Here is a 25,238-nt window from a genome sequence, read left to right as displayed (position 1 = left end):
AAAAATTATCAATTTATTTAACAAAAATAAAATATTATTAACTTTATAAATTTTTGATCAAATTTTCTGATCATTTAGCATTATCTTTTTTAAAAATAAATAATTAATTAAGACTAGGTATATACATATATAGTCATATAGTTATGGTCTTGTACGATAAGAAGATAAAAAGAAAAAGAAAAAGAGAAATAAAATTTGAACTTAAATCTTTTTAATAGAATAAAATTTTTCGAAGTTGGAATCGTTAGTAAAAATCGGTTAGTTATACAGTGGTGAATTCGTTTTCGAGCCTTGTACACGCATTGGGCATGCTCGAGTCGTTGCCTTAAATGCAGGGAGGGAGATGCTCAAAGCAAGGCTAGCGACTGGAGTGAAGTCGTAACAAGGTAGCCGTACTAGAAGTGCGGCTGGATCACCTCCTTTTTAGGGAGAGCTAATGTTTGTTGGGTATTTTGGTTTGACAATGCTTTACTCCCCTCAAAAAAGAAGGGAGCTACGACTGAGTTAAATTTGGAGATGGAAGTTTTCTTTCATTTCTCGACGATGAAATAAGACCAACCTCATAAGCTTATTATACTCAAATGAAAGACGTCTTTTTAAATTTTAAAATATAATTTTTCATCGAAAGATGGTCAACCAATTCTTCTTCTTTTGCATGAGATTTGGCTAGTGCATAGTATACGTGTCAAATTTTTACAGGTATATATTCAGATCGATGTATATATGTGGTGTATCGAAGTTCATCACGTACATTATTAGATAGCAACTAATAACTAATGAGAAAATGAGTGGTTTTAAGTTCTTTTCATTTCTTTTAATTTATTCACGTGACTTTTGTCGTTTTTTTATGGATGATAAAATTAATTCATAAAAATATAATTTAATTTGCTGATATTTTTGTAATTTATTTAATTATTAACTACAAACAAAAAAAGAACTCAATAGAGTTGGACGAGTCATGTTATAATCCCTGATTATTTTGATTTTTTTTATCGGAGATTTTTCTGATTATTTTGATTTTTTTTCATAGGAGATTTTCTAGTAAATTGAACAGTAATAAATAAAATAACAATTAAGATATTTAATCAACTGAGCTATTAAAAATTTTTTATGACCTATAATTCTATTCACTTTAATCACAATTTTGAACTTCATACTATACTAACTCAGTCAATAAATAAAACGTTCATGTTTAACAACTCGATTTTTAACCTAGCTTGAAGCAAACATAGTCAAAAGTTCATAATCATTCTATTTGCAATGTCATTATTGTAAATTACTTCATGCGTTTATCAACTCATCTTAGATCTCTTCAAATTAACTTTATCCATTCATTCGATAATGACAATAGTTCATAAATCTCCGATATCGTTGTTGTAAATTACTTCATTCGTTTATTAACTCAACTTATTTTGATCTGTTCAAATTTAACTCAATCCATTCATTCGACAATGACAATACTTCATAAATCTCCAATGTCATTGTTGTAAATTACTTCATTCGTTTATTAACTCAACTTATTTTGATCTGTTCAAATTCAACTCAACCCGTTCATTTGACAACGACACTTCTTTTGACTCACAATATTTTGCTGGCATTCTCTTAAAATTCTTGCTATTTATACAACTCCCAACAGCTCTATTCTTCTATCTCTCATCTCTCTTTTTCTCTCTCTCTCTCATCCTCACAAAGACAATAAAAAGAAGAATTTTAAGCAAAAAAAAAAATCAATAAATCAAAGGCAAAAAAATGGAGCAAAAAAATATTTTTTTTCTTCTTTCTCTTATGGTTTTACTACTAATTTCCTACACAACAACAGCTCGTTTATTGCCAACAATTAATTCTCAAGGTATTGATTTTTTTTTATTTTAAATTTTTTAATGAATTTCTATAGAGCTTCAAAAATTAAATTATTGTTGAATAGTAATTAATTAATTAATTATTATTTTTTTCACAGAATCTAATGGGATTATTAGTAATAATCCAATTTCCTCACAAGTACAAGAAGATTTCAATGATGTAAGTTCTTTCTCTTATTTTCCACCCTTATATACGGTATATGAGCTTATCCGAATCGATATGATCAGTGAAAATTCATATTATCGATTTGAGATTTCACTTCTTTCAAAAACAAAAAAAAATTAGCTAGTGAGAAGATTTTGTAATTAGTAAAAAAAATTCTTTGTTAATTCTATTTAGCGATAAATTATCAAAATATTTTGTTTGCTATGAATAATAAAGCAATAATTTCAATTTGTTTTTGTGTTTAGGCCTAGTAATTTTTTAGCCTATTGATTTTAGCTAGCTCGTATTTGAATTTTTCTTTTTTATGGAAAAGTAATTTTTTATATATACGATATAATTTTTTTAAAAAAAATATTCAGTTGATCACCTTTCATTTATTTCGGAGTTAAGAGATAAAAAGGGGTTCAATTTAAATATTTTCTTCCAAAAAGTATGGCAAAAATAATTTTTTTTGTACATATATAAATTGTTGAATCGTCTAGATATTACATATAACTTCTAAGAATATATATAGAGTAATAAAATTTTTTTTTGTATTTTCTTTAATACACTTATTATAATTTTTGAGCTCCGATTTTAAAAATTCATATATACGACTCTAACTTCGAATTGATTTTTTTTATTGAAATAGCTCATGGGAATAGAAGAATGTGAAGAAAAAGATGAAATTTGTTTCAAGAGAAGAATGACTGCAGAGGCTCATTTAGATTATATTTATACTCAACACAAGCCAAAACATTGAACAAGTTTATATTAATATTATTTTTTTTCTTAAGGATGGTTAATTAGTAATGTTCTTTTCTATACTTTAAATTATAGTACAACGTACTAAAAGAAACTTTAATTTATTAAAACTTGTATTTCGATGTATCATAAGATTGTAGTACTATGTTTTGTGAGAATTATAAAGATAGCCAAAAGTTTAATTATTACTCTTTGAGTCTTGATCTTTGTTTATTATTTTCTTCGTTTCATATTAGTAATTTATTTTTATTTTAAGAAGGGTAATATTATTAACGTACTTCCTAAAAGAATTTTCTTGAAACTTGACGAGCTTGTTTTATCCTTTTAAAAGGAATAAATTGTAAGGGTAAAATAGGAAAAGATAAATTAATTCTATCTTAATTTTATAAGTTGACAAGTAATTTGGAATGATTATTGTTAATTACATGAACAATTAATATGAAACAAAAGGATAGAACTAAAATGAAAAAAATTATGAGAAGAGCGTAATAGTAGATCTCGCAATACGCAAATTCAAATTTAATCAGATTTTAAAAAGCTATCAACATGAAAAAAAAACAAAAAATAATTAAAAAGAAATCGTCGGTTATACTATATGTTCCCTATCAGCAATACTTTGAATTGATAACCCCAATTTTTTAAATAAATGTTATCTTTAAATTATACTTTTACACCGTCGAAAATTGTATTTTTGTGATATAAATAAAGTAATCATTTTATTTTATTCAACTTATACAATAATCTGTTGAGTATGAGTCCTATTAATTCGAATTATTTAGTAATAAGTACTGAACTTTTTTAAATCAATTTTTTTGGGAGGTATCCCAGATAAAATAGTTAGGGTTAAATATTTTTTTCCCAAAGTGACGGAGTCGATAACAAGGTGTTGAAGCTAAAAGCTTTCGGAAAAATTTTAGTGTGTCTTTGATTCATTGAGCGAGAAGCCCTTTCAGCACACTCTCTCTCTATATATTTTAAAAATTAACTAACCACAAAGGTTCAATTCCCGATGTCCTTTTTATTTGGGGTGGATTAGAAAAATACTACTTATTTGGCGAAAAGAAAGAACATATTTCTTTCGTTCAATTTTACTTGTTATTGTTTGATTTAGTACATGTATTAAAAAAATAATTATTAAAACAGATATTTTATTAAATTATCTCTATTAAATAAAAATTTATTTTAAAAATAAATGACAAGTAAAAGTATGCGAATGATGAAGTTTCTTTGATAAGGGGACAACAGCATGAGTAAAGGGATCAATTTCAAATTCCAATTAAAAGAAAATTGGTAGACCCAGAGTTGACCTTTAACAGATTCCTTCAATTATTGCACCTTTGTCTCTTTTCTTACTTTTTAAGTCCAAATGTAACAAATCATTCATTGGTATTAGTGTCTTGTCTTTTAACACAGCTGTATGATTGAGCCATACTTGTTCAATATATACTATGCATTTCACACATTATTTGGAGATTTTTAGGTTTAATTATTGAAAAAACAATTATTTGTGAATCTAAATATACCATAGTACTCTAATTTTATGTGGTACCATGACTTCTAGTTCTAGAATATAATCTTAAACATGTAGAGTTTTGAATACTTATTTCATAAGAAATGCCTATTCATGAATAATATTAAAACTCGCTAAAAATAGTTTCATAATTACTAGCTTTTATGATTGACTCAGTCGATGCACTTGAGTTGCAATGTGACAAATGACAGTGCTTCGAATATTGTGTTGGTTAGCCATCATAGCAAATGGCAGCGCCTCGAGCATTGTGCAACTAGTTTACCCTTTTAGTCGATGTTTAAAGGGTCGTTTGATTAGAAACAAATTATTCGGAAACTATTATATATATGAGATAACTTATCCCTTGATGGGATAAATAATCTCAAGATTGTCTAATAACTTCAACCAAACGTAAGATACAATAATATAAGACTATTATACCTTATACTTCACATCAAACGACTCCTGAGTATTGAGTAGATACTTCACACCTTCCTTAGACTCCACCTATGAAACTACGCTAGTACGTTGCAATGAAATGAGAAGTTTAAATTAAATGTTTTGCAATCTAAGCACACCATTTTTTTGTTCATAGGAGAATCAGGGAAGAAATGCTTGGATCAAGTGGATAACATGAACAGAAGTAAAACAAATAAATCTAAAAATTTGCAACAAAAGAAGAAAACTGCAGCTGGAAAATTGTGTAACATGAGTTTAATCCCCCCTTTTTGCAAGAACATCAGAGGAAAAACTGTTAGAGCAAAGCATATTCATATTCTTATGCCCAATCTCGAAAGCACTCCTGTCATATTCGCGTCAGTTAATATGCAGTAAGAGAGACTAAAATGAGGATTGTGATGTTGAGCACAAAAAAAATTCACAATGAACAATTCCACAGATGTTTGTGTATGTAAAGGTTCTCATCAGCTTGAGCAGCAACTAATGTGAACGAACATTCAGTCGACAGCTTCAAGAACCTCCTACTTTCTACTAGAAGTAAAAACCAAGGACTTGCAATAAACATACAGGCAATGAAATTACATCCCAATAAACAAAGAACTTCTATCATAATCTGGGAATATCCATTATCTAAAACCAACAATATGGTTGCAATGATAGTCCAAGTGTCCGAGAACTTAAAAGGGACAAAGTTGCCGAGGCTCTAGACAATTAGTAAAAGTTTTAAGCCCTTAATGTTCTAACAAAGTGAATGCACACTCAGTAGCTTGCTTAAGTATAAGTTGGATCTTGAACAGAATTGCAGCTGGATGATTTTTGTTCAATAGTTTGTTCAATAGCATCAATAACTGAAACTGAAAACGTCACTGAGGACAATTGTAAGTGGACAGAAAGTATCAAATTGAGGAAGATATGATGCGCAAACTGTTCTAGTATCTAGAATTTCCATTTCATTGTCGTTTCAAACAAAAGCATGGAAGAGGCTTACTAAGCAAGAAGATGTATAATCATTACAAGTAATTCAAAATGAACCTGGTTGTCTTCGATTAAGAGACAAAAATCAAGCATCCAACACCTGAGAAATGAAACCATGGACAATATGATACAATACAAGTCAGCAGTGGCTACTAATGAAATAAAGGAACTGCAAGGAACGAATAAATACCAAATTACAAACTACGAAGGATGGCAAGATTAAAAGCACGTACACAAGTCCAAAAGAAGATCAAAAAGAATAATGCATCCATAAATTGTATTTCAAAAGTTAAGCTTCCTCCATTTTATTGCCAGTCCAAAAGTTTCAACTAACAATTCTGACGGGCAGCATAACTTGTCTAACCATTTTATTGCCAGCACAAAACCAATTTGAATTCAAAGCACTTCGAGAATTTAAGAACTTTAGGAAGTGCTCTCTTCTGAAAAGCATTTAATTCTTAAGAGCAACGCACTCCAAAATGGGGCTGTCAGACAATTAGATCCATAATTTACTCAAGGTGCCGACAAGTAACTTGTGTTCAGTTTATTTGGGGAAAAATTTCAATGAAAAGTACCACATATTTGTTTTTCCATTAAGAATCGATGGCAGATTCTTATCTATGAAAAACAGATCCCACCCATTTACCAGCAAACCACATGAAAAGGCTTCTTTCATAATTATTAGTATCTAGTGAAGTATTTAAAATATCTAAAATCAACTTTAACATCATATCACTTACCAGTTTTATATCCTAGGCAAACCCCAACTCTTGACAAGAACTTTCTGAAATACAGTTCTTGTGGACTATCGGACCCTGACAATCACTTTCACTTGGAATACTCATGTAAACAGCATCTTTGAACATCCATTCATCACTTTCTTCATTGTAGAAGTCTTCAAAAAACTCACCACACAAAACACACACACATTGACATTCATCTGCAGGAACCATGGTCTCAGTACATTCTGATGTCTCACTAGAACCTCCAGCTGGCCCTTCAGATTTATCGCCACAAGGGAGGCCACCAAATGCAGCAATCCATTCCCCAGAATTTAAATACCACTTTCTTGAATTATTCAACAGTTTGACATCTGGATTTCTCAATGAGTGCCATTCCAAGTGTCTATCAAGTTTCACTTGGAATTTAAATCCAAAACCGCATATTCCACACTGAAGTGGAACATCATCAACAAGGTCACTGATCACAGCAGGATGAGAATTCCGAATCACATCTGGCTTAAATACAAGCCCAATGAGACTTTTTGCCTCTTCTTTCATGGACTGAAGTAAGACCTCAGGAGTTTCAGCAGAAGGTTTCGAGTGTGAAAGTTCATCCTTATGAGCTGAAGAAGGAACAGATGAAGATGTTGGAGCAGATAAAGCAGGAGTTGAAATGGAACTTGCAGGTGGAATAAGGTTCTGAGTTTGAGGAGGTGTATCTGAAGGAGTATAAATAGGAGGGTCCTTCTTTGATGCGGATATTAACCCCTTCGCCACCAATGTACTCAAAATACTTGAAAGAGGACTGGAAGCAATATTTGGTGCATTCGGCGTCTGCGATGATGCAGTACCTGCAAGAGTTGGAGGCAGACCAGGTGGCAATGGTGGCTGTTCTACATTTCTCTGGGAATAATTTGGAGAGTTCGAAGCATTTCTGTCCATTGATAGACTAGTGACAGAGGCCGGCGGTATCCTAGGCCCAGATGTGGAAAACTGGGCGGGATGAGGCTGTGCACTGGCTTGGGATGAGAGAGCACCCTTATCAAGAGAACTTGACGTAGTACCAGAACTCGATTTATTACCAATGACTCCACTCTTCAAAACAGCAGCCAACAAACTGCTAGTGCTAGAGGGATCAGGAAAACCTGAAATCTCAGGAACTGTTGAATTCTTGGTTTGTACAGAATATTCAGATTCCAGGCTTTCCCGCTGAACCTTCTGTCTCAACTGATGAGAAGAAGACAAGGCAGACGAATTCTGCAAACTTGGAGGGTGTTGTCTTTGTGAATTAACTGAAATGGTATTCCGAGATGGCATTGTCAGAGATTCCTGGGCATACTGGTTACGAGGATCTAGATTTGACCTCCTTGAGATTTGGGATAGTCTTGGATCAGAACGAGAACTGGTTTGCATCTGGTACTGCTCAGCGGGACTGTTAATTACTTGATTACTGTTGCTTGTTATAAGTGATGGGGATGGAGGAAGGTGATGCATTGGTGACTGAGCAGAGGGAGAGGCAGCTCTGAGAGTCTCTCCCTGTTGCACTATGGATCCCCTGGATTCCAGAGTTGCATTCATCGGCCCAATATTTTGCGTTCCAACATGGACTGAACCTGTCTGTAACTTGTAAGATGCCCTACTTACTGAATTTGCAACTTTTGACAACCCACTGAAAGAAGTTTGATAGCCTTCTGAATGAACTGGAGCACCTTGAACAGAAGCTGAATGCCTAGCTCCATCTAAAGCATGTGATCCCCTGGACCACATTGCTGACATTTGATTCCCAAAAGAAGCTGGCCCTCTTTCTTCGGCAGAAGGAGAATCAGCTGAGGCTTCACTATCAGCCCTTAACCCGACCTCCCTTATGCTTTGTGGTCTCCGTAGTTGATTTTCTAAGTCCTGCAGATTCAGGAAAATAACAAGGTTGGTCTGTCAAAAACAGCATAAACATTTAAAAAGTAGCTACTAGAAGAAACTATGAAACTAGCTCAATCAACAAAGAGACAAAAGCATTAGGAATCATAAATTTAACAAACCTAGTGTAAGCATATTACAAAGTAACATACAAATGACTTTTCAGTACTTAAGGCATCATAAAGCAAGCTCATAGTTACAATGATAAATAGAATAGATCGGTACGATAGACAAATTTGCCAAAGGGGCTCTCAGCTGTCGAGAAAAAGGTTATATATATAAGAGAGAGTAGCAGCTAGAAGCGGCAGAATATGCTGATCCATGTTGAAGGGCTAGAAGTTGGTGCACAAATAGTGATTTCTATCAAAAGCAAAAAGTGACCTTGATGAGCAGTAAGCCTGCTGGTTTCATGAGAATTTTAACAAGCGTTAGAAACAAAAAATTTAGATTGCAAGAAAATGATTAGACAAAAAGTTCATGGGTTAGACACTATTAACTTTAAGGAGATCATTACTGCATTTTCTTATTAAGTTGGACTATCTGTCCAGAACTAGAACTACAGTGGGCAAAATGCATGTAATCCTTTTAGAAAGGAATCCAGTACTAATATGAATAAATGTTGGTTAAGCATTCTCTTACAGATTTATCTGAATCCTCAGATGCCCACCGGTCTTTAGCTGCATTATTTACATCATCCCACATGTACTCCTCTTCCTCGGAATTCTTCCAGCTCCTATCCGTTAAAGTACTGGTTCTATTTGGTAAGGACGGTATTAGTTGTGGATGTGCATCAGAGGTTGCAGATTTTTGGGGTATACTTTGGAAATCATGCTTAGTGTCCAAGCTGCTTCTTTGGCTCAATATTTTACCAGCCCCCGAATCATACCAAGGTTTATCGAACCCCTGTTCTTTAAATCTTTCACCTCCTCTTCCTACTCCAAAGGCAGCACGACTTGGCAGATCAGAAGCATAATCCGAATCCCCATATGCTGCACTGATAGTTTTCTCAGGAACATGCTCATTCAACTTTTCTTTCTGAGCACGCTACAATATTGCAATATTAACTGGCTTAGATTCCTTAACTTTAAAAGTTCAAGCAAGCATATCTGCAGACGTTCAATAGTTAAAACATACTCCATATCCCTACCTTAATGGAGGGATCAATCCATGATCTTCCAGAACTAACACTGGTCGTTCTCTCTGGTCTCTCTGCGTCCTCATTTACATTAACAGTACTGCTGATGTCACTAGCTGCTCCTTTTGCCTTCATTATAACAAGAACATTATAAACATAAAGAGTATTTTGCAGGAAAGATGTGTTTTACAATTGAACAAAACATTTGACATTCAAGTTCCCACCATCACCCATCAACAAAATATTTCACAAATTGACCCAAGAAAACAAAATTCAAGATTTTGTGTGTGTGGTGGTGGGGGTGGGGGGGTTGCACAATAACTAAAAATATTGATAAAAGATAATTGAAAAATATAAGTGTCCTTCTCTGGACATGCTTTTAGATGAAGCGACAGTTCGCGTCAGTTCAAGAGAAGGATTTTGGAAACCCAAGGCACTAACACTAATTCCTGAGAACCAGTTGACATGGCAGGTAGTGTCTTAACCCATTACATGAGCATTCACCCAATACTGAGAAGTCTCTGATAGAGAGACCATTCAGGTATTGTGGTATCCCCTACCATGGCTAAGTTTAAAACGAAGGGCAGTATTGTATGTGTTTTGTATGAAGGTAACAACAGTGCCTAAACCTCCAGCTATCAAAATCTCATTCAACAGCAGAGCAAGAACTGGGATAAACTCAGCATTTGAGATGATGAAAAGTTAGGGACATGTGACACAGTAGCAGCACCACATAACGTGCTCGAGAAAATAGATTCCAAAGAGAGCACCATAATGGCTACTCTCACTTACCCTGGTTGATTGCTGTAGACGTTGCCGTGCCTCCAGATATTTTGGATTTACATGAATGCTATGTGCAGGTCGTTGAGCCTGTGGATCAGGCCTAGATGTCCCTGATGATGAGCCGTTGACACCGGTAGTAAATCCGAGCTCCTTCTCAATTAATTGTAGTTGTTGAGGGGGGAATACTCCTTTCCAAGTTCCAAAAAGATGTCGCATCCCAGGATGTACTGAAGGTTCAACCTGTCTATAAGCTTTGGAGAAAACCTAAAACACACGAAAAAAAGATGATGAAGTATGTATTAGCTCGTAGTAATGCAGCTATGTCCCTATACTAGAAACATCAACCCAACTACAATTGATTACTCAAGGTAAGATAGGATTCACAGTGCTCGACATCATCATCCACTCAGATGGATGTCACATTCACAGGACACAGGAAAAACTAAGAATTCGTAACAGTGTTTTTTTTCCAAGTAAAATGAGAAGATCTCATCAAATGAATGGCAATGGTAACAACAGCTGAGCAAAGTATGTTACAAAGTTTCTTTTTCCTCTAGAAAAAAGTTGATAGATGAGAAAATGCAACGGTTGCAAGAATCATGATCACAACAAACTACATATAAATCCAAATCTGACCTCAGGCAGCCTGGTGGCAAAATACTTGATATAATCCCGCCCGATGTTCTTCACAATACTGTCCAAAAGATATAGAGATGGCAACTTTTGCTCAGTAGGAACCTGCAAATGATTTCCAGCTATATTAAAATCAGTTCGTAAAATCCATTGACACTGACTGATGCATATCGTATGCCAAGGGGTAAAAGCAAAAACACGAAACTCCTAAAGGGAAAAGAAATAGACAGAGAAACATTAATCAAAGGAGCAAAGCAAAGACTATAAGCACCATTATATCCGACATCTTTGCAAACCATGATAGCACATGCAATACAGCTCTGGAGTACTTACTTAAATATTCAGCAGACAAACTGAATAGCAAACTGGGCCGCAGAAGTATCAACATAAAAATCATCTTTGGCAAAGCTAGAGAACAATTTCAAAATAGAATAAACCAGTTAAGGGAAGGGAGCTGTTAACATGGGATGACCAGATCTGCCCGCAGCTCTGCACTGCACTCTCATTTCACCTTCTCTTTATACAAGCAAAATTTATTCAACAAAATCTAGACAGAAATTTACTTATACCTGTATCGCATCAATTGATATCATAAAAACAAATATAACCATGGACATCCTTCATATTAGCACAGCAAAATTTTATATTGTACAGATAACAAAACCACTCGGATCAAAGGATGGAAGACTTTCAAAGAGATGTCTTTCCTTTATCCATTTAAACAAAAGCATCTGCAACTTCAATCAGAATCTAATTTGGACTTAAAAAATGTTTCTGGTATGAAATTCACAATTTACACAACATAGAGTGAATGTGATTCTTTCTGTATCAACAACAACATACACGATGTAACCCCACAAGTGGAGTCTGGATGATTCTTTCTCTATCATTTTGGAATTAATCGCAATTTGTTTATGTCAATCACAGCATCCACTAGTTAAAGAAGCACAATCCAGACAAGTTACTTGAATCAAGAAGTTGCCAGACCTTCAATGTCTGATCCAAAAGCAAAGGCTCAAGATCAGTATATCCAAATTTCCAAAAATTGTGAAACTACAGGAAGCAAGATTCTATATAACAGCACATCTTGAAGACATGTCTTCGGTTTTTTTTAAAGGATTGAACTTGACATGTCTTGCATACTAAATTTTGCAGAGAATACAACTAAATAACAGGATACATCCTTCATCTGACAACAAATGCTAAATAGTGAACCTCAACGATGCTGAGTATCTGATTTACGCCAAAGACGTGAGCCCGACAAATCATAAGTATATGTAAGGTGCATGTTTTCAAACTGCCTAGCAATAAAGGAATTGGATCATCCTCACCATTAAAGTTAGAGCATAATCGGTGTTGGCCTTTTGGGAACCTAAAAGGCAAAATGAATTGAGTCTGTATTGGCCAGACATTAACCAGTCACATATAGAAACTGCACGAATCATTTTTTAATTAAAGAACTATGATACTTTGCGATACATCCAGGAGGAAAGCTTAGAAATTGGAAATACAAGTACTTTTTTGCCCAACGTCTCACATATAATCATTCTCATCAATGCAGTGGAGAAACTGTGATTGCACTTTGGAATTGTTTCACAGCGCTATTCGGATAACTTTGAATGGAAAATTCTAACAGTTAAAGTTATAATCATGACATCACCATCACCATAGCAAAGCAACTTATATAATTTCATAAAGAGACTAAATTTGTTCCAAATTCACCAACTTTCTCACTAACCAAGAAATCATTTACAAAATCTTAATTCTATTTTCAGCTACAACACTCATTACACCAGCTGCACTAATCTAAAATATCATAAATCTAACTTTGCCTTCTTTATCAGATTTCACTTCTGTACAACCAAGTAATAAAACACACTAAATTAAACAAAATCAACAACATTGACACAGTAGCATTTAAAACCGGAATATCACCTCAATAATGTTGTTGCAGATAGTAGCAGCAATTGCCTTGGCCGCTTGCAAATTCTCACCAGCAATAATAGTCAAGTTTGTAATTATCGGCTTTGAATTAAATGTTAGTTCAGCTAAAGCCGTCTTATATTGACTCACTAGCTCCTGATGCTGCGTCTGCTGTTGAAAAGACCCGCGAATCGAATCACTGTTTTCCGAGTCTCCCCCTTTATCACTAGCTCGAATCCTCGAATTCCCAGCTCCCCGTTGAGGAATAAAGCTTCTCCCATTAGAACCTCGCTCAGTTCCAATTGGGGCTTCGACTAATCTTGGTTTCTTAGGTCCTGGCTCCAATCTTGATCTATCAAATGGTCTACGAGAACCCTCCATTTCCATCACTTTATCCAAACAATCATCAAATAATAAAAGAAAAAACTAACCCTAAATTCAAACTATTTTACATCGGTTACATCCAAAATTGCTATTAAAAAAAACGCAAAATCAAAACAAACAACAAAATCACTGCTTATTACTAATTTCATGTAAATTTCAAGAACAACTCGAATCAAAGAGACTAAATCTGATCGTTATATATATACAGAACTGAAATTGTGAGCTTCAATTGGGGATTTTCAGCTGTAAATTGGAATAGGAGATAGGGTTTTTGATTGATTTGGGTAAAAGTGTAGCTCCTATATATATGGGTCGGGGCAATTGGGGGTGGTGTGCTATTTGAAGAAATTGGAAGAGAGAAAGGGGTAAAAGATATGGGCCTTGTTCGAGCCCATGAGTTGAGTTGGGCTATTTTTCTTGGCGACCCGTCTAGTTTGAACTGACATAGCTAGGTGAATTGGATCAACATCTATTTATCATCGTTAAAGAATCGTTTTGATTACACAATTCTTATCCTTACACCTCTCCAAACCATTCTCTTATTTTTGTTGATCTTCGTAATCTTGTCTTATATAATTATTCTTAGGATAAAAAAAATTATTTGTATATAAAATAGGGAAACAAGATAAATATTTCTCCTCAATTATCGAATTTGCATGTAAATATCCTTCGTCATGTTTATGTATTGTGTCAATATGGACATGCAAAGTTATTAATTATTAGAGAATTTTCAAAATAACACAAATATTGATGAAGAAATTAGAAATTTGTACGAGTTCTTTTACTGTACCTTCAACAATTTCAGTTGTTTGAATACTCAATTAACGCTTGTTATTTAATTTGTACTAACGAATACTTATAACTATAACTTTGCATCAACATAAACAGTAAAGCTTAAAGCATATACTCAAAAATAATAATTAATAATATAAGCATAAATTAATGATTGTAAAAAATATATATCTGAATCTTCAAAAAATAAAATGAAACAAAATGAAAAAATGAGTAAATTGAATGCACAGTGTCCCCTAAGAAAATTATTCTCCTCTAATACCAGATGTTTAAAGGAATAGATCCTCTCAAGATAGAACATATCTATTCACCAGTGTATTGACACAAAAACAATGGTGTGAGTGAGTCATTCAACAAGAGAAAAGTACACAAATATTTAATTATCCAGAAGAAGAAGATGAAGTTTAAATTTTTTGTTGTTTTAAAATGAGAGAAAAGTCATTTATTTGTAGACAACAAAGGGTAGTGTGAAGAAATAATTATCGTGTCTTATCGAAAATGTTACAACTTTGAAAAAGTAACAACCCTTCGAAAAGGTCATAACTTTCTATAAAAGTGACAACTCTTTATAAAATTCACAATTTTTCATAAAAATCACAATTTTTCATGAAATGAAAGACTAGTTTTGAAAGGTGGGGCCACGTAAGTGGGCCTAGGATTCTCTTTAAGACAACTTTCACATATAGCAAACAAAAAATTCATATTTGTATGCTATAGCAAAGTTTGCATAATTGCGCTCCATAGCAAACATAAAACTGTATAATTTGCTATACATATACAATTGTATAATTCGCTGGCCTAAATTGTATAATTCGCTGGCCTATTTCGCTTAATTGTATAATTTGTTTTGCATACAGTTGAATCGAATTAAAATGTATGTATATTGCATAATTATAAGTGTATAGCAAGAAGATATATGTTTTTCTCTCGCTTTATACAAAAATAGAAACACAATATATACACTTCTGTTGTATAAAGCTAGAAAAAATTGTATAATTCGCAATTGTATAATTCGTTGGTCTTTTTCTCTGCAATATTTGAAGTAAAATGTTTGAAATTTTATAATTAAGTGTATAACACGAAGATATATATTTTTGCATGTGTATATACAATTTTCTCTCGCTTTATACAAAACAGAAACAGAATTATACACTTCTGTGTATAAAGCGAGAGATGCGAGCGAGAATAGAGAGTGGCGAGCGAGATTTTTGGGAGAGAAACGCTGGCAAATTTTAGCTAACGTTTGCTATGGAGCACAATTAAATCAAACCCTAGCTATTCCATTTATTTTAGGTTATTAGTTTGCTATTATATACAATTTTCCCTTCTCTTTATACATATACTAGTTAATGCTCATCTCTAACTTTTCTTAATACATTCAAAAATTTCGGTGTTACCATGACTAAACTTTTTGAAGTGCTTATGAAATGATTTATTTTGTATTCACATAATGTTTTAAGTATATTATATGTCATTATTGATTTAGTGACACTTTTTGTAAAGAAGTCATTTTTGGTTATAGTTTCAAGAAATTTCATGTGTCTCACTATCATACATTGAACTTTTTTGGTAAATTTTAGTGAATAATATTTAATTATTAAGAAACAATGAACATTGTGTATGATAAATTTATTTTACAATAACTCATTGTATTCTTAAATTTATTTTACAATGAATCATATAATAAAAAATTACAATGAAATCATTCGAGCACATTGTATTTTACGTATAATAAATGCTATTTTTTCATACGAATTCAATAAATAAGATACATAATTTAATAAGATACAATGTTTTGATATATTCATTATCCTTTATGTACAATAAATTATTGTTTCTTGTAAATTCAATAAATATGATACATAAATTAGTAAGCTACAATAATTTTGATGTAATATAAATTAACGTTTATTGAATCTCAATTAGTTCTTTAAATTAATAAATATTAATTTCTATTTTAATTAATACATCTATACACTAATAATATTGTGTAGTCTCACCAATATTTATTTGGTATGGTTTTACTATAGTATTATTTTAAGAATAGAAGTTATTTGTAGGAAAATAAGAAAATCTATTTAGAGAAAATCAATTGAAAAAATTCTTTAAATATCTCTACCTATGATTATGATATATTATGAGTAGATATATATATGTACATTGTATGACACCCCAATTTAAAGCATTATTAAGCCATTTTTAGCAAACTATTTAGACCTATTTTTGATACTTCAAAATCTTTTAAGGAAAAAAATTTCAAACTCAAAATTGAAATCTATGCTCAAATGTATTTCCTTTTTTAATTTTGATTCAAAATATAAGAAAATTCTTCTACCACTAACTGAAGCAGTGTTAAGCCCTTCTCAACATACTATTCTGACCAGTTTTTGGTACTTGGAACTTTTTAAGGAAAAAAATTCAAAATGCTTGTATAGTTAAACATACATTTGATAGTATTTCCTTTTTTAAAAATCTGAGTCAAATAACATATGAATTTCTATCCAAATTTTAAGTGTCTTAAGCACTATACAATTCTTCATTTTGGCTCCTCACAGTGAACAACTTCTATTTTCTTTTCCCCATTGTGACATATTACACAACAAAAGAAAAAGTCAAATCCTTGCTTACAATGACCACTAATAGTATAATCACAAAAGAAAAATCACCTATGCTTGGTGAGGAAAAACCATTGATTTTTGATTCATCCCATATGAAAAATGAGTTCAACATTCCTACACAATATATATGGCCAGATGATGAGAAGCCATGTGTTGTAGCACAAGAACTTCATGTTCCTCTTATTGACTTAATGAGTTTCTTTTCTGGTGACCCCGTCGCGACCCAACAAGCATCTAGGCTTGTTGATGAAGCGTGCAGGAGTCATGGTTTCTTTCTTGTAGTAAATCACGGAGTTGAGTCTAATCTAATCTCCAATGCCCATCGTTACATGGACACGTTCTTTGACATGCCTCTCTATGAAAAACAAAAAGCTCGGAGAAAAATTGGTGAGCATTGTGGCTACGCCAGCAGCTTTACTGGAAGATTTTCTTCGAAACTTCCTTGGAAAGAGACACTCTCTTTACGATACACCGCTAAAGAAAACTCATCTCACATAATTAAAGAGTATTTTCAAAGGACATTGGGTGAAAGTTTCAATAATCTCGGGTAAGGACAATTGACTATCCTAATACTCTTCTTTTTCAATTTTTTGTCGTACTTTACTTTTTGGTATGCTTCAAAAACTTTTTTTTTCTTTTTTTGAAAGACATGTTTAAGACCAGACTACTAAACTAAATGATATACTTGTATATTTTACAATCTTTTGTTTAAGATTACTGGATTCAAAAGTCTTTCTTTGCTTACTTAAATTTTATGTGAAATAAAAATCAGACAAACAAATTGAAACAAAAAAGTGTTTGTTTTTCTATTTATCAACTATGTAATCAATTAACCTCTTTTTCTTTAATTATGCAGGAATGTTTATCAAGAATATTGCAATTCCATGAATACACTTTCTCTTAGGATCATGGAACTCTTAGGAATCAGCCTGGGTGTACAAAAGAGTCACTTTAAAGAGTTTTTCGAAGACAATGATTCCATAATGAGACTCAACTACTATCCCCCGTGCCTGAAACCAGAGCTCACCTTAGGAACAGGGCCGCACTATGATCCAACATCATTAACCGTTCTCCATCAGGATTGTGTTAGTGGATTTCAGGTTTTTGTGGACAATGAATGGTACTCCATCAGTCCAAATTTCAATGCATTTGTGGTTAACATAGGCGACACATTTATGGTAAGCAAATTTACACACTAAAACTATAGAATAAGCTAACGTATTATGTATTACATACAAATACTATAAATAGAGTTAATTAGACAAACTATATATTTTTAGGTGGCAAATATTATAAGATCTTTCTACATGACGCATAATGATATACATCGTGAATTCCTAGATGTACAACATGAATATAACATACTTAATGTTTTATCTTTTGCAGGCACTATCGAATGGTATATACAAAAGTTGCTTGCATAGAGCAGTTGTTAACAACACAACTCCTAGGAAATCACTAGCTTTCTTTCTTTGTCCACACAAAGATAAGGTGGTGACTCCACCAACTGAATTGGTGGACTACAACAACCCTCGACTATATCCTGACTTCACATGGCCTGCTCTCCTTGAGTTTACTCAAAAGCATTATAGAGCTGATAAAAACACTCTTCAAGCTTTCTCAATGTGGCTTCAAGAAAATAATGCAGAAGCTAAATATGAGTAATACATATGAGGTTCAACAATGAAGGCGTTGATCGTTTGTGTTCATATTGAATTTTTTATTTAGAACTACTTATATTTTTGCTGCAATAATTTTAGTAAGTTATCGACCTAGTATTTAGGAGTTGATTTCTATTTCAATTAGGTAAATTATATGTGCTTCGCACGGAATTAAACTATTTTATTAAGCTTACATATGATCATTTGGTAATAATTCGTATTTTTGATACATATATTATATTGTCAAGAACATTTTATTTGAAGACATCATTATTCTGAAATCTTAAAATTATATTTTTTTTTAATTTTTCATTTTTGTTATACAAAAGTCATGAGTCATAATAAGATTTAAAACCGACAAATAATAGTGGCAGAAAATCTCTCTGTTTATAAATAATAAAGAGTAGTGCGAACAAATACTTATTTTATCTCCGAAATGATCACAATCTTTCATAAAAATCATATTTTTTCATAAAATTTACAACCATTAATAAAAGTCATAATTTTTCAAGAAGACTAGTTCTAAAGATAAAATGAAAATTCTGATATGTGATAACACTACTTAGACAAATCTAAGATTCTTTTTTATATATGATATACATGATAATATATATTATTACTATGGTATAAATATTGAAATAAGTACTCTCAAAAATACTTAGCACTCTACTAATAGCAGATAAAATAATGAAAAACTCACATAAATATACTATAATAAAAAAATATTTACCATTTATAGCAATAATATTTTTTTTTACTTCATCACTTTTAATTCATTTATAATACAAGTTTAATTTATATTGCAAAGAACAATTTTTTATTCACATATAATACAAATTTTAATGATAGATAATTCATTTATCACACATTTTAATACGTTTATAATACAATGTGTTAATTTTTATCAAACAAACCTAATATATTTCAAAAAATAATTATAATTCATATATATTGCATACATAATTTACTTTTAATACATAATGCAGATTTAATATTATATTGCTATAAATGATGATAAATAAAAAGTATTGCTAAAATTAATAATTATTTATAAAAATATATCAATTTATGTAATTTTTCCTAAAATAATTTTACATTGTTCTCGAAATTATTATCCCTAGTATGTTGTACCTAAAAGTAACCATTTTTGTCAAATTACCCTTCTTACTTAATGCAGAAGACAGACAATGGCACCCCCACAAACTCCACCAATAAAATCTCTTTTCTTCAATATCTCCATTTCTATTGGACCAACTCACCACCATTGTTGAATTCAATTACTTAATACTTAAACTTTGTCTTACAAAATTTTTCACAAAAAATATCTGCTTTCTGCGTATAAAAATGGACCCCATTTGTTCTTCTTCCTCCTCCACAACATTTAAATCCCTAGATATAACCTGGTTGTTTCCTCATAAATCCTTTTCATTTTCCAGAAACCATACAAGAATCCAAAAAAAAAATAAAAAATTAAAATGGAGCTTCAGGAGAAAAACTCCACCGACTTTACAGAGTTGTTTACAGGAGATATTTCTTGGTTTGTATGTCGGCGTTACCTATATAAACCTCCCTTCAACCCCTTTTACCGACTTTTTATCTATCACCCTTATCGAAATTTTGAATCTTTTGATCACAAAAACTATTAAAGTTTCAATCTTTGATCCATAAAAACCACAAATCTCTTTGTATGATATGAACCCATTTGATAAAAAACAAGAATCTGATACTGATACAAAAACCCCATTTTTGACTGAAATGGACTCTGAATTTGCTGCGTTTTCACCAATTTCACTCCCTTTTGCTGACCCATCTTCTCCTTTTATCAATTTTGGATCTTTTGCCACTCCTTTGAGCCAACATCCAGTTGGAGAAGGGGAAGGAGAAGGAGAAGGGGGAGAAATTGAACAGCCAGCTGAGGGAGGATTGGGTGTGCCGCAGCCTATGGAGTGTTTACATGGGATACAAATTCCGCCATTTTTGTCAAAGACTTTTGATTTGGTTGAGGACCCTTTATTGGATACGATTATTTCTTGGGGTAGAAATGGAGAAAGCTTTGTAGTTTGGGATCCAGTGGAGTTTTCAAGATTGGTTCTTCCTAGGAATTTCAAGCACAGTAATTTCTCCAGCTTTGTTCGACAGCTTAATACATATGTGGGTATTAATTTTAGCACACTGGCCAACTTTTTCTGGCTAATGTGTTAAATCTCTAGTTCTCTAACTCTGTCTCTCTTTTTAATGATATTTTTTCCTTGTATGTAATTTCTGTTGTAGTTTTTCATGTATCTTTATTTTTTCCCTCATTTTTCTGTAGTTTGTTTGCTCTTTTGTTGTTGATATACTGTAAAGATAATGTCTTAGGATGTAAATGTAAATAGATTTTTCGCGTTGTAAACAGTATAGGCTCCTGCGATTGTAAATGAGAGTTGGAGAACTGTTTTTTCTTCTTGATAGTTCAATGTTTTTGGCATCTTGTGTAAATGATGTCATTGAGATCTTTAGTGGATAGTAAAATGGTGGGTTCTTAAGTAAAATGGTAAAGAGGTGCGCTGTTCGTGATGTGGGCTTGTAGATAAAGCTCCCTGCATTGATGCATCTGCTGAGTTTGGGAGGTTCATCTATTGCTGCAGGTAGAATTCAAAGGTTCTGATTAAACAGAGTGTTTAAGCTTTGTAGTTTATATATGGTCTAACTTCAAAAGATCTACTAATTGTGTATTTCTAGTGTAATGCAGCTCCTGGAACTCATGAAAATTTGACAGTTAGCATCTTGCTTTATGTAAAAATTTCATTTTGTTATATGATCATTATTCTCATGTTGTAGGTCTGATAGTTTAGGACGATTTTTGTTTCTGAATTACTTTTGGGCACCTTTATTCAGGGATTTCGCAAAATCGATGCTGACAGGTGGGAGTTTGCGAATGAAGGGTTCTCGAGAGGGAAGAGGCATTTGTTGAAGAACATACAGAGGCGAAGGTCACATCAGGGTGGGAGTTCTTCTGGATCATCTGCTGAAGCAGGGAAAGGTACTATGGATGAGATAGAGAAACTCAGGAATGAGAAGAGTTTGATGATGCAGGAAGTTGTTGAGTTGCAGCAGCAGCAGCGTGGAACAGTTCAACAAATGGAATCCGTTAATGAAAAGCTTCAGGCTGCAGAACAAAGACAGAAGCAGATGGTTTCATTCTTGGCCAAGGTGCTTCAAAATCCCACATTCTTGGCTCGTGTTCGGCAGATGAAGGAGCAAGGAGAAATTACTAGTCCAAGAACAATGAGGAAATTTGTTAAACATCAGTCACATGGTCCGGATGGAGTGGGGTCGTCTTCAATGGAAGGGCAGATAGTCAAGTTCAGGTCTGACTTTCAAGACCTTGCAGGATGCTTTGACAGCCCAGATTTCAATACAGTTGTGGATCAACAACTCCCAGAAATTGGTTTAGGAGCGGAAGCCATGCCTTTTGAAGGTGTTCCTGTTGCTGATGAACTGACAGTGGCACATGAACTTCTTAATTGTTCAGATCGGGAAATACGAGGAGCTTCATTCTTTAACTCCGAAGGCTCTCAATTCAAAGGGAAGAATGTAGCTAGTCCTCAAATAGAAGTTATGCCCGAGTACTTTGCCTCTTTTCCAGAGGAGATGGGGAAGGAGAAGAACGTTTCAGGATTTTCCACACCAGCTATTGGAAGTATGGTGAAAGATGAGGAACTTTGGGGTATGGGTTTTGAAGCCAGTGCTGGCATGCCAAGCACTGGTGCCGAGTTATGGGATAGTCGTAGCAGCTATGTTCCAGACTTTGGTGTTAGCTCTGGTTTGTCAGATTTATGGGATATAGATCCCTTGCAGGTAGCTGGAAGTTCTGGGGTCGATAAGTGGCCAGCTGATGGGTCTCCTTTTGGTCAGTCTGGAAGTCATGCAAACCAGCCCAAGAATGATAGTTTCTAGGAAAGAGTACCCTTGGGCCTTCAGTGTGCCATTGGGATACTGCCATCATTTAGTTGATGGGACATAATATTGAATGAGTGATTATAAATATTTTAGTTGATAATTACTTTTGACTGGTTCTTTTCTTCTATTCCCTCTCCTTGGTCTGCTATTTCTCCGCTAATTGTGCTGGACTGTGAATATTTGATGGCATAAATTGTAGATATTTCCTGCTAACATATACTCTTTTAAGTTGTGAAATACGCAGGTTTGCAGCACTGAAGGCGAGTATGGGACTTCTTTAGAGAATTTCGGACTTGAATGAGTGAATGACATTGCTCGCTCAAGCTTTTTCCAGGTAAGGAGATCTTGTGGTGACTTATCATATGATTGCTTGATGAATTATTACTTTACCAGAATTCTTTGAGATGCAGCTGAATAACATGCACAGATGATGTTTTGGCATGATTTAATCTAAAAAACTAGCATGATTTAATCTAAAAAACTAGCTCATGAGGGGAGTATTCTCCAAGACAACAACCATTTCCTCAACCAACGTGGAGATAGTATAAGAGTCGGACCTATTTCAATTCTTGGTCTATCCGATGTTAGACCTCATTTGTACTGTTCATACTTCAAATGTCCCGGCATGGGCAATGCTGGGAGGGAAGGGGTGTTAAAAGTTACACTGGTAGTGAGATAGTTAACTAGTCTCCTTGTCTATGTTGCTTGGCCTCTCCAAAAATGTCGCCGCACTCGTGTCGGGATCCTCCAAAAAAGCACTATTTTTGGAGTATCCAAACCACACCCATAGACATCTTTGAAGAGTCTGAGCATCATAGCTCCTTGTATGGTCTTGGGCAATACTCGCCTCATGAGCTAGCTTTTGAAGGTTGAGTTAGGCCCGAGGTCCATTCTCTTATGGTATCAGACTCGAGCTTTGCTAAGCCAATTTGTACAATTGTCTTATTTCTATCTACTGTAATGCTCTGGGAGTTCTCTCAACTTGGTCATGGAGCCACTCTGAGCTTCTTCTCTCTCCCAATTCAGCTCATCGAGTCACAAAATTTTGATCTTTCCCCACTTTTTAGCCATTTGAGCCTACTCTCCTCATTTCCAGGCCCATTCTTCAGCCAGTTGATACTGATCTTTGTCTCTCTGTATCATGTCTACTCTTCGATGTGCTTAAAAAAAAGGATTTTGAATCCACGTGTAGACTCAAGATTTCAGTTACATGTGCAGGAGGGTGTTAGAGAACTTGTCTCTCATCGAGTTTGTAAAATTTTTCAAAAGGTTTTATAATGTATGGGGCCACTGCAGTCATTATCCTTAAGTTTCTGAATTGGATGATCTGGTTATTTGATTCTTATGTTAGTGCACTACTTTTTGTATTTTGACTCACCAAGCTCCGCTGGTGGCTGAAGTTTCTCTTTCTCAGATGAAACGAAAAACAAAGAAGGTGAATTAGTATAACTCCTTCAGGGCTTCCGCTTCCTCCCCATTTACCATAAATTTACTGAAGAACACTTTAGGAGACTCATACGGTCCTAGGTAGCTTATTATAGAAATATAAGAAAGACGAGGTGGAGGAACGGAAGACTCTAGCAGTGTTGGTAGAGTCAATAAATTTGTTTCCTTAAGATGCTACAGGGTACAAACCAGAGTTAATGTTATGACTAACGACGCCCACCCTTTTAGAGACACGTTAGAGGTAACATAATCAATCAATTTAAAAATTGTGAATTTGTCTGTATCGCGGGCTGATGTCAAACAATCTTTTCTGTGTCATGTTGAGTAGGTTGACCTTTTGAAAGTGTTCGATGCTTAAATAGCTTACACAAAACAGTATTCAAATTTTTGAACCCTTAAATTTGTGTTGAACTTCTCTTCCGGTGCAGTCGATTCTTCTGTAATTGCTTGCTTGGATCTTGTACCCTCGCCTAGGCAAAGCAATGATGTACATCAGAAACAGCTGGCGAAGTCCTTCTCAGGGCTTAGCTCAGGTGGCAAAGGTCGAGGGAAGTTCAAGCCTTGCATCATGCGAACTAAGCCTGATATTTAAGTGGACATTGTGTTTGGTTCCAAGGGTTGGGCCAGACTGATTTCTTGGTTATCAAGAAAAAGATCCTGCTCAGCTATTCGGTTCCCCTTAGCTTATTTGTATATATCTAAATGTGTAGGATGTTCATCAGGGGCAATCTGATTATTGTTGTGTCAATGTAATAATTGATAGGTTATCCTGGCAAACCATTTGAGAAGTATCTGTACTGTGATATTGATAGGGGGAAGAAATGGTCATCAGAAAGGTGATTAGACATGACAAACTTATAGCTTACCATGGATATGATTCCTAAATAAGAGGATATTGGGGTTGATCATTAGGGTAGAACATTAGTAAGTAGTCCAACATTGTTTAGTTTCCTTATTATTGTTCTCCTAGTTTCGTATTCTGCAATTTTAGTATTATCTGTTGTTCCTTTTTATTTTTGTTACCATATTATCTGTTGTTATGGTTCTCTAGCATATTTTTCTTTTCACTATTGTTAGTTTTGATATTTGCTTTTGATATGCTTGACTTATATTGATAGTCAATCGAAAATAATTTCTCAACCTTCGCAAGGAATAAGATCACGTACTTCAAACTTAACATGTTCTTTTGTTGCGAAAAAAAAAAACTAAAAATACGTGTGTATACAGTATCATCTCAAAAGGTCTAGTCTTGGTGATAAAATTGGGTTCATGCATTCTGCTGGAAGTCCCCGCATTGGGGGTAAACCTGACAAAGGCGACTCCGTATTCAGAGGAATTTTTATGGCAGATTTAAACCCTCTTTCTGTTTCAAATAATATATTCAAGAAATACTATAGAGCCCTCAGTCCCTCACGGCTCGTTATAGGGCTATCACCGTATCTTGGATTAGAGTTGGTGGAGAAACTGGATCAGAAAATAGTGGGATTTTAGTTGTAAGATAATAAAACGAGACCAGGAGGACACAACATATAAGAAGCTACATGTATCTGAAAGTACATGCTATCAAAGACG

General features: G+C 33.8%; 4 protein-coding genes and 1 pseudogene across 5 annotated transcripts; 4 read left to right on the top strand and 1 right to left on the bottom strand.

Annotated features, from left to right (window-relative positions):
* The first annotated feature begins 1,648 nt into the window (after positions 1-1,648).
* On the top strand, positions 1,649-2,982 carry PSK1 (putative phytosulfokine peptide). Its single transcript, NM_001247868.2, has 3 exons — positions 1,649-1,849; positions 1,958-2,019; positions 2,657-2,982. The coding sequence occupies exons 1-3, from the start codon at positions 1,750-1,752 to the stop codon at positions 2,765-2,767; spliced, it is 273 nt and encodes a 90-aa protein (NP_001234797.1). The 5' UTR covers positions 1,649-1,749; the 3' UTR covers positions 2,768-2,982.
* A 2,157-nt stretch (positions 2,983-5,139) lies between these two features.
* On the bottom strand, positions 5,140-13,651 carry LOC101244024 (polyadenylation and cleavage factor homolog 4). 2 transcript variants are annotated; one of them, XR_003248250.2, is made up of 8 exons: positions 12,836-13,516; positions 10,904-11,005; positions 10,277-10,531; positions 9,497-9,613; positions 8,989-9,393; positions 6,454-8,334; positions 5,771-5,813; positions 5,140-5,592 (listed from the first exon to the last, which is right to left on the bottom strand). XR_003248250.2 is itself a non-coding variant. In XM_004246516.5 (7 exons), the coding sequence occupies exons 1-6, from the start codon at positions 13,208-13,210 to the stop codon at positions 6,466-6,468; spliced, it is 3,123 nt and encodes a 1,040-aa protein (XP_004246564.1). In that variant the 5' UTR covers positions 13,211-13,651; the 3' UTR covers positions 5,328-5,813; positions 6,454-6,465. The 2 variants fall into 2 exon arrangements, 1 of the variants encoding a protein (XP_004246564.1); XM_004246516.5 differs by having other exon boundaries at positions 5,328-5,813; positions 12,836-13,651.
* Positions 13,652-16,628: 2,977 nt separating this feature from the next.
* On the top strand, positions 16,629-17,178 carry LOC112942131 (gibberellin 20 oxidase 1-like; annotated as a pseudogene).
* A 347-nt stretch (positions 17,179-17,525) lies between these two features.
* On the top strand, positions 17,526-18,282 carry LOC101264055 (gibberellin 20 oxidase 1-like). Its single transcript, XM_026032881.1, has 2 exons — positions 17,526-17,795; positions 18,004-18,282. The coding sequence occupies exons 1-2, from the start codon at positions 17,526-17,528 to the stop codon at positions 18,280-18,282; spliced, it is 549 nt and encodes a 182-aa protein (XP_025888666.1).
* Positions 18,283-19,742: 1,460 nt separating this feature from the next.
* HSFA3 (heat stress transcription factor A3) lies at positions 19,743-22,349 on the top strand. The gene is made up of 2 exons (NM_001247925.2): positions 19,743-20,429; positions 21,156-22,349. The coding sequence occupies exons 1-2, from the start codon at positions 19,971-19,973 to the stop codon at positions 22,215-22,217; spliced, it is 1,521 nt and encodes a 506-aa protein (NP_001234854.1). The 5' UTR covers positions 19,743-19,970; the 3' UTR covers positions 22,218-22,349.
* The last annotated feature ends 2,889 nt before the right edge of the window (positions 22,350-25,238 follow it).

This window comes from Solanum lycopersicum, chromosome 9 (genome assembly GCF_036512215.1).
Source record: "Solanum lycopersicum chromosome 9, SLM_r2.1".
NCBI classification, from domain to species: Eukaryota; Viridiplantae; Streptophyta; class Magnoliopsida; order Solanales; family Solanaceae; genus Solanum; species Solanum lycopersicum.
This window is presented reverse-complemented; position numbering and strand designations above follow the sequence as displayed.